This window comes from Eurytemora carolleeae, unplaced genomic scaffold, assembly GCF_000591075.1.
Source record: "Eurytemora carolleeae unplaced genomic scaffold, Eaff_2.0 scaffold7, whole genome shotgun sequence".
Lineage (NCBI taxonomy): Eukaryota > Metazoa > Arthropoda > Copepoda > Calanoida > Temoridae > Eurytemora > Eurytemora carolleeae.
In genome coordinates this window covers 781,895-791,998 of record NW_019396407.1, presented here as the reverse complement: position 1 = coordinate 791,998, position 10,104 = coordinate 781,895, and the positions used below count along the sequence as shown (strand labels likewise).

The window sequence follows — 10,104 nt, the reverse complement described above, 5'->3', positions numbered from 1 at the left end:
AGTATCTGTATAACTAAATAGGAGTATCTGTATAACTAAATAGGAGTATCTATATAACTAAATAGAAATATCTGTATAACTAAATAGGAGTATTTGTATAACTAAATAGGAGTATCTGTATTACTAATTAGGAGTATCTATATAACTAAATAGGAGTATCTGTATAACTAAATAGGAGTATCTTTATAACTAAATAGAAATATCTGTATAACTAAATAGGAGTATCTGTATCACTAAATAGGAGTATCTGTATCACTAAAGGACCTGTTTACGAAATTTCAAATGACCTTTGATAAATCATTGAACCTTTATGTGAGGAAAAATTAGCGATAAATTCTTGTTTTTATTTATGAAATGTGATAATATTAAATTGCGATTGCAATTCGCAGATTTATGCATCAGGGACAAGGAGGAAAATTGACAGAATTTATCGATAGAAATACTATAATCTCTTCAGCTGTATGCATTCTGAGCTAAACACTTTGAAACTAATGTGATTAAAAAAGACGTTTTACATCAAACAAAATTGCTAAGACATATACAATATCCAAACCGAAAAATATCAATGCCAAATTTTGACAAATACGTTTTTATGTTTTTTTCCTTTAATGCCTTTAAAATGGTTATAAAGAAAGGAACAAAATAATGATCTCGATATTCACAGTTTTAACTTTTAAATCTAAGAATTAAAGTTTAATTCCTTGGTTATTTAAGAAATCCATCTTAAGATAGATCATTTAGCAAAGGTTTAGTACAACAACTTAAATTACATTATATATCGAACGGGGTTAATTAAGACAGCGCGCATACCGTCCAGTTTTGCCTTACAAGTCTGTATTTGTACTGTACAGCTTGCTTAAGCTGATTCAAATTTGGCCTGGTACTTAAAATGAACCAAAGCTGAGGTTACAGTGTATATAAAAGAGGAGTAGTCAGGGGGGTGGCTTTGGGGACTAAGCCCCCCCCCTTGACCAGTGAAATCTATGAATTTCAGGGGATTTTCAGGCCCCCAATAGGTTCTGTGCCCCCATGGAAAGAAAAAAAATTTAAGCCCCCCGGAACAAATTTCTGACTACGCCCCTGGTGGACATGAACCGATTTAAAATCCCAAAGTTCTGACTTGTGTATATTTCTAGATTCAGCTAACTGCCAGCAGTTCTGCTACTCTACCCCTGGCTGCTCTGCCTTTACACATTTTGAAGAGTCAAGCGAAGAGTCCAGGAACCCAATTTAATTAATTTGAATTGTCTACCGACTAGAGATGAGCGACTTTGCTGGTGAACGATTGTTCTTTCTCGGGAAAGAACAGAATTATCAAAACGATGCCATTAAATAAATTGGGGAGGAGGTGTTTTCACCCAATGATGTTGCCCTTAGAGTTGAGATAAATGAGTGTAATACATGTTCTTTTCCTAGGCCTGCTCATTAAAACAATAGACCCTTAATTTAAATGATAAGGAAGTATGTATATTTTAATTTTTGACAAATTTTGACGTGTGAGTCATGTTATCACATTAATTTTTTAGGGCTTTTCAAAAATGTAAGTTTTATATCTGTAGCTCAAATAATAGAAAAGTAATGGACTCTCTCTTTTAGCTAAAGGCCCTTTTTCCTACCTTAATCTTTAACTTTAAATCAGTGGTTCAAATTTGAACCGGCTGTAGGTAGTTCAGCAATGTAGCTCAAATTAATTAAATTCGGTCCTGGGAAATGTGTTCTCTTCAAGGACTGCAATGGCAAGTTGTCTGATTGTAAGGATTGCATCAGGTGTACTTTTAGAACTTGAACTGTTTCTAGCTTGAAAGTGTTTAATTCTTACTATTTCCTCCATTATCTCTGTAGCGGAGATCTGTAATTCACTGTGTATGAATACCAATAAGTAAAAATATCTAATTTGCAAAAAGAAGATTATTGATATTGCATCCAAGCTTGATTAAATCAAGTTTGTAATAGTACCATTTTGAATCAGACATGCCACTCTTTTTATGTTGGGGTACAAACCCCAGGACCTTCTCATTTAAAGAAAGTCGCTCTCAATCATTTGCATCACTAATAATTTTGATGGTATTTTCCAGTGGTCCCATCATGCCGAGAATAACTGAATGTTTGGCAGCCAAACAAGAGGTTGCTCCGACTACAGGAACTAAGAAACCATGTACATTTGGTTGTGCGGGGGTCTGTGTTGGACCGCTGTGTCCAGGTCATTGATCTAAAATTTTTTTTTCTCCAAATTCTAGCTTTGTCATGATTTACAAATTTTAGAATTGATTTCTGGAATCCAGTCTACATCAATATCTGAATTGGACACAGAGGCACGATTTGGACCCTCATCAGAGTCTAAAAATAACAGCACTTTAGTTTCTAAACCAAATGTACAAGGGGAAACAGATTACAACAGCTATGATGATGCGGAGGTAACAATAGACGAAGACATATTTCAAGAATATGCTGATGAGTATGCAGATACAGATGTGGCAACCCCAGACTCCATCGATTTCCAAGAGGAAAATGAATTTGATAATGAAATAGAGGAAAGAATGTTTGAAGCTGAAGATAAATTTGAAACAGAGACAATGAATGATGAGCCTTTAGAAATAGAGGAAGAAATGGAAGATGAAGAAGAGGTTGCAGATGAAGATATCAATATTGATTCAGGGTTTTTGAACGATGATAAAGGGAACACTGTAGAACTTCCAAGAGCTAACCCACAACCTACATCTAATGCTGCCTCCTCCCCAACTTTTATATTTCTATTTTGTGCAATGGGGGGAATGAATCTTAATGGCGCAGTGACAGCTGTAGATATCCTAAGCAGTTTTACTAAAGCAATTCAAGCTATAACAATTGCACCAATGCCTTCACAAGTAACTCGAGGAGGAGAAATGTCTGCAGCATATACAGGAAGAGCTATTACATCTTGTAGCAATGGGTATTCAACATTGTCCCCTTATGGTTACCTTTACAAGCCCGGATCCTGTTATGACTATAGCCTTAACTCAAACAGCTGGAAACAGACTGGGGCAAAACTGACTACCTACCGCAAAGGGGGTACTTTGACTAAAATGGGGAAGTATCTGATGGCTACTGGGGGTCAAGATGGAATGAGGTCATTGAGGAGCATTGAACTATTTGACCCCAAAAGACCAGAGAAAGGATGGAAACGAATGGGCCGCATGACTATGCCCACAGCAGTGTCTGAACATTGTACTGTGGCGTTAAAAGGTTCCCGCGGTCAGGAGGTCATTATAACAGGAGGAAAAGGCAGAGAAAACAGAGCCTTGAAGTTGGACACTTCTTCGAATAAGTAAAATTCTTTTCTTTAATTTTTTGCAAAATTTATTATAATACTTTGAATTTTTTTTTTTTTGCAGGTGGTATTCCCTCAACCGATTAAACAATGGGCGCAGAAAGCATGCTTGTGTTAAGGTTAGAGATCAATTGCTATTTTTCCAAGGTATTTTTCCCAAAGACAAAATTTGTAAGATTTGCAAAAATCATGAATTTAATTTCAGTTTACTTTGTTTAAAGACTCATAGATCAAAGAAACTATCCTTTTTTTGTCACTGGGAAAAGAGCAGAAATGATTTTTATAAATTAAATCTAAGGTTTTTTTCAAAAGAACTAAATTTTATGATTTGCAATCTTAAGAAAAAAATCATAAAATTTCAGTTTACTATGTTAAAGACTCACAGACCAAAGAAACTATTCCTTGTTTTTGTCACTGGGAACAAAATCTGAACTGATTTTTAAATTCAGGCAACTTTGAATGGTCGAGTGGGAATAGTAGTGTCTGGTGGTGAAAACGAAAAGGACTCTAACATGACCTCTGTTGAGTTTTACGATACTGAAACTGGATCTTGGTTCAATCTACCTAGCCTCAGGTTTCTGGCTTTTCTATGAAATTTATGCACATAATTGTTCAGATATTAATTTTAAATATTTGATTTTTAAATAAAGATGTTCGGGAAAATTTTTAAAGTTTGATTTTATTTTTTAATTCTAGGTCAGGTAGACAGAACCACGCTATGGTGATCAACAAAGGGAAATTAATGGTAATGTAAAATTTAATGTGATGAATTCATATATTCAAAAAAACTTTTTACCATACAAAAATTATTTGTTATTTCAAAATACTTATGTTTGAGTATGTTAGAAAACATAATTTCAAAACTCTATCTCCTCTGGAGTCCAAACTTTACTTTAAGATAGTGCTTATCTGCAACAATTATTTTGATATCTACTGTAACATTTTTCAATTCCGAACGATAAGTTAAATATCCAAGAAGACTTTACTTTAGGACAACTAGAGATATCAATATTTGACTGATCCATTGATTAATAATGAATAGCCTTAAAATTTAGACCTCTGATTAAATTGAGTATTTTATTGAGGTGGCGGGAGGTATGAGGGAGGGAAGGAAAGGAAAAGAATACCTTGATGATATTGAAATCTTCACTGGTCAAAGGTAACGTTTTTCTCTCCATAAATCAGAATTCAAAAAATTTTTTTATTGTTTTTTGTATAGGTGGGTTGTGTCTAGTATGAAGCTTGATCAGCCACGTGCTGGATTCTCATTGGTCAAGATTCCCAGGTCGGCTAGATCCGTCTCAAGCAAACCACGTGTAGCAGCAAATAGAAATTCAAAGATGGCGCCGAAAAAGATGACTCCAACACATGGTCATGCCAAAGAGCAAGAAAAACGAGGACCTAAATAACTATGCAGTAATTATTGCAAAAAATTGATTGAACACATTGATGCAGTTTCCTTCAAAATAAAATTTTTTTTGAATAATTTCAATTTGCAAGGAATGGTTGAGTTTAACCAAATTGGAAATTAAAAGGAATCCTATCATGTAATGTAATGTAAGAATGAAGGCTTTGAAAGTATGTTTGGTGTAATTTAAAGTGGAGATGATTTCCTGGGCTTGGAGGTCCTTGTGCGAAGCAGGAGACAGGAAGTAATTTGCCGAGGATCATGGTGGTTCTGCAGTCTGCACCCTCATATGTCATGTATTAAACGTTAGACTAATCAATTTAATGTTCAGATACAAGTTATGAAATGTTTTAATTACTTGACAGGCATATTTTCAGGAGTTTAATGTTACACTTTTAAAATTTTAAGTCTGTATGAAAAAACTTATTGCTTTATGAGCATACTAGCTGAAGGGCCCGATGTTGCCTGTGGGAAAAAAATTTTTTAAAAATATTTTTTAAAAAAAGGTTTAATTTTTTTAGCCTTTTACACTGCCCGGCCACTCACTTTGTTTTTTTTCTTCATGATTCATGAACGGTTAATTCTATTCATAACTTCTTCAATCTTCATAGATACCAGCTTGGAAACACAGCATTACCCGGAGCGCAAACGTTCTTTACAAAAGTCAATCTACTCAATTAAGAATATTTAAACCAAGCTAACAATCAAAAGTACTATTTTAATATATGTATACAAATAGATATTATGTAGTTATATGTTGAAACCAGGCACGCAACTAGACATTCAAGAAGCGGGGGGGGGGCAAAGGGCAATTATTTTTTGCCCCGCGGCATTTAGAGCGGATTTTCCCCATCATTTGGGAATTGCAGTTTGCTATTCAACTCATGCAATACATGTTTTTGCCTCCAATTTAATAATTTCAGTTATGCAAATTTACTTTTATTAATCCAGGATTATAAAAGGAAATACATGACATTGAAGTATCCCCTTTTAGCAAGATTAATTGTGCCGTTTATTTAAAACAGCCGGAGATGCTGGTGATTCCTACGCCGCTCCTTGGTTCTCTTTATCCGTCAGCCAAAGATTCCTGTCGCGTCGAGATCTCTTCATCCCTCAGTTGACAAGCTTCTCTCAGCCAACTAGGAACAAACATCAAACATTTTTAACACTTTTCCATATCCCCCCCCCTTCTTTCATAATAGAAGAAACTACCACATTTTAAAGTTGATAATTCATATTATCTGGGACGCGTTCATGATTTATCAAGGGACTTGTTATATATTAGGGCGTTATGATGTACTAGCTGAAGGGCCCTGCGTTGCCCGTGGAATAAAAAAAAATGAATTTTTTTTAAATTTTATTTTTGAAAAACACATTTTTAGAATTGTTTACTCTATGTTACCCGTACGGTACCCAAGGGTTCATTCAAAATATATCAGCCCATTCGGTCCATTCGTTTGGCCGGCTATAGGGAACCTATATACGAATGTCTTGTTTCATAATGTAGATGTGCCCATGCTCTAACTGATATTTAAAAAAACATAATGCTATTAGAACAAAAATATTTATTCAGCACAAGTTTGCAACATTTCATTTGAATATCATTTCAAGAAATTCACAATTTTGATTTCTGGAATTTAAAAATTTATAAGAAACAGTGCATTTTTTTAAGTATATAATTTTATTAACAGTGACGTATACATGATTTGTTAAATACTGGGGTTTCATGTTGTACTTGTTCTATAACTGCAACATTTTAATGGAAATATAATTTCAAGAAATTCACAATTTTGTTTTATGAAATTTCACTCTGAAAACTCCTACCTACGCTATTACTGAATAACAAGCAAATTTAAGAAATTAAGACGATTATAATAAAGTTTTGTTTGTTTGTTTAGTTCAGTGGCAGTTTGAAGGTGTTGATCAAGGTAACCAGTGTCCGAATTTAATGAATTTGAGCCGCGTCTTAAATCCGCCAAAAACCGGTTTCAATTCAGCGCCGGCTTAAATCTTGAAACAATGAATGCGATTTTAAGTGGAACCAAATATATTTGAGCCGTGGCTTAAATTTAATCCGTGGCTCAAATCCTTTAAATTCGGCCTCATTTTTGTTACCTTTTTACCATACATTACCAACCCATGATTCCCTTATCAGAATATCATATTTAAAAGATGGGAATTCTTTTTCACAGAAATTAATAATTTTCTCTCAGAGAGGGCATTAAATCCATCGAGACCGAAAAAATTACATTTCTTGTAAAGAGCTGGATTCATTGAAAAGACAAAAAAAGGTTTTTTTTTAAATACACAAACATGTCTAATGAAAGCGTTGCATGCGTAAAACCATTATAATTGTTCTAAAAAATATCGAAGTTTCATGATATTGGCAAAGGTTTTTTGCATTCTTCTGATAAATGATATTTCTTGATTATTTTGGCCAGGTTTTAAACTGATAAAGGTTTCCTATTGGTTCAGGGGCGAAAAACACCGTACATTATGAAACTTTAATAAAATAGAATGTAGGCTTTAGATTTTTCAAATTTCGAATGCAGAAAATATACAATGAGTCGTCCCTGCGCTTGAATTGGCCGGGCTAAGAGTGTGGGATGCTTTTCTTTAAATTTAGGAATGTTGGGCCTTTGGCCCCACTCCGGCTATGAAGTAGTAAGGTGCTAATGAATGGTGCTATGAAGGGGTGTTGTGCTACTGGTGCCTCCCCCCCTTTCCCAACTTTATAAATGTCTCTTGCAGTTCCCTTTGTCAAATCGTTTGTCACCTTTTTATATGAAAACTTGGCAACAGGACTCTCTCATCCTTATAAAAACTTGAAGGAAGAGAGAAGAGATAAACATTTGAAAGATTGAATCACTGAAAAAAAAGTTTGTACTTTTTGATTCCTTCCAAATCGTCATTATTATTGGTTCTATATTTTTCTTCTTTATTGTTCTTTTTCTATTCTTATTCTCTTGCCAAGTTAATAAAATGCTAGAACTGAATTATTAGCTCTCAAACTTCGGGATTTCTTAGATAACACAAAAAAAGGTTATAAAGCTGTTAATTTAAAAAGCTTCTCTTTAATTACTGGTAAAATTTTAATTAGAAAAAAGCTTGTTAAGAATTAAAACTTAAATGGAAAAGTCATCTTCGTTGTATTGATTAATCGCCTACCACTGTTTTTTTACTGAAATCACCCCAAAAAAACTTTTTAGAAATAATAATTTTCTTTTTTTAAAAATCCAGATGAGATTCGAAGTTTTATCAATCCTGTTCCTGGCGATAACAAGTTTTTCGCAGAGGTATTTTTTATAATATTATTCTTAAACAAAATTTTTTTTTATTTTTTAATACTTTACTATTGAAAAATGTAAAACTTTAAAATTCAGTATTTTTTAAAGGACTAGGGACAGTAAACAAATAGAATCTAGAACCACAGTAGTTTCTTGCAGGTACAGTGGTCACAATAATATATTGGATTTTTCATAAACATTGCAAAAAAATAATGTCTACATTTCAATCTATTTAGAAGAACCAAGTTGTTTCTTCAGTAAAAAGTTTATCGTTAAAGAAATATTATTATTTAGATGGACTGTAAGCGTAATTTCAAGTAACTCATCTTGCAAAGACGACAATGCCCGATTTACAACAGTAGCCTTAAAACTTTGTCTGATTATGTATAAATTAGTGTATAGCTATACTGAAACATGTTTTGATAAGCAGGTCGGATTGTCCCCATCATTTGGGATCGATATATAGCTTGTTGATAGCTAGGCTTGTGTCCCAGTGCGGCATTTAGAGCGGATTTTCCCCATCATTTGGGATCGACATATTGCTATTTTGATAGCTCGACTTGTTTCCCTGTGTAGCATTTAGAGTGGATCATTCCCATCATTTCGGATCGATCTATATATATAGCCTGTTTGATAGCTACGCTTGTGTCCCTGTATGCCATTTAGAGCCTGGGAGTCAGTACTAGTTGAGTTTGATAGCGGACGGATTGTACCTGGATAGATACGTACGAGAACTTGTTATGGAGTAGGTGTTTACTATATTAAAAGTATTTGATTTGTTTCGTTAATCTGTTTTTTTTTTTCATTTGCGGGTTCTCTATTTTTTGCTCATAAGTAACACTGGAGAGATTCACAGAAATTAACAATTTTCCAGTCAGAAAACAACGTAATCTTCCACATTTGTGATTATATAAAGGTTTCAAGGGCACCATTGTAAACTAAACATTGCTATCTTTGCATGTAGGGTCACTTAAAATTATCGCTCACAGCCCCTTTTAAGCTAAACACTATCTTTGTTGTTAAAGTAATTTAACCACTTTATTTTTAAGTCCTAACACAATCAAGTTAGAAATACCTGTTTCTAAATCTTGCATTCGAAACAGAATCCTTTTCTCTTTCAGAGTATTCCGCCAGGGAGTTTGTAAGAAAAGTTCTGAAAATATTATCACTGTCAACAGAAGTATCACAAGTAGGAAAATTAATTTATTAAAAACCAAAATAAATCCTATTTTTCGTTTCAATGAAGCATGTCTATAACTCAAACGATTGGATGATCAAAGTNTTTAATGGCATATATATAAGATATATAAAGAGCATCTTTTTAAACTAGGGGTTAGTTTTTTTTGTTGGGGACAAAACTTCTTATTTTTTTGAGCATTATCAAAATAAAAAGGGGCATTTTTTTTAGATAGGGTTGTACATTTTAAAGTTGGTTGTATTTATAAAACATTTGGGGGAAAAAAAATTTTGGTGCAAATTTAAAAATAATTGGTGACATTCTAAAAAAAATAAAAAGGGCTAACACATGTTTAATAAAGGGGTAAATTTAAGTCTGGTGGAGCAATTTGAATAAGAATGTGTGAGTTTAATTCTAAAAATCCAAATTTGGAGGCATTTTTAAAGAAGGGGAAAAATAAAAAGAATCTGAGCTTATATTGAAAAATGTTATAGTTGTATTTGAGTTTGCTTAAAGAGTGTACGGCTATACAAAAAAATTACTGTGGAGCATTTTTTTCTTCAAATTTTCGAGAAAATTAGCTATTATTTTTATTATGTGGACCCCTGTTAAAGACTTCTTGCCCCTACAGGGGGGGGGCAAGATTTCTTAAGGGGGGCATGTCCCCTCTTAATCAGGCTAAGGGGGCCTGGTCCCATGCCCCCCTCTAGTTGCACGCCTGGTTGCAGAACTCAGCTTTTCCTGGAAACTCAACTTTCACTTCAATTAGTTCTCACCCTCCACCTAAAATTCAAATCGAGTTATCTTGTGGTTATAGTTTTCATTTCAAAATTTGAGGTAAATGGGTCATCAAGGGGTCATTAGTAAAGATCGTACAATCAAACACCAAAACAGAGATTACTTAATTATATAAATAGATAGATAG

General features: G+C 33.8%; 1 protein-coding gene and 1 long non-coding RNA gene across 2 annotated transcripts; both read left to right on the top strand.

Moving 5' to 3' along the window:
* Positions 1–1,142: 1,142 nt before the first annotated feature.
* On the top strand, positions 1,143–4,793 carry LOC111702712 (uncharacterized). Its single transcript, XM_023474482.1, has 9 exons — positions 1,143–1,220; positions 1,707–1,767; positions 2,076–2,200; positions 2,263–3,304; positions 3,372–3,426; positions 3,757–3,881; positions 4,004–4,052; positions 4,393–4,466; positions 4,527–4,793. The coding sequence occupies exons 3-9, from the start codon at positions 2,086–2,088 to the stop codon at positions 4,714–4,716; spliced, it is 1,650 nt and encodes a 549-aa protein (XP_023330250.1). The 5' UTR covers positions 1,143–1,220; positions 1,707–1,767; positions 2,076–2,085; the 3' UTR covers positions 4,717–4,793.
* A 1,817-nt stretch (positions 4,794–6,610) lies between these two features.
* On the top strand, positions 6,611–9,198 carry LOC111702709 (uncharacterized). The gene is made up of 4 exons (XR_002765470.1): positions 6,611–6,643; positions 7,956–8,011; positions 8,111–8,161; positions 9,124–9,198. It is a non-coding gene; the product is annotated as an uncharacterized LOC111702709 (long non-coding RNA).
* Positions 9,199–10,104: the final 906 nt, after the last annotated feature.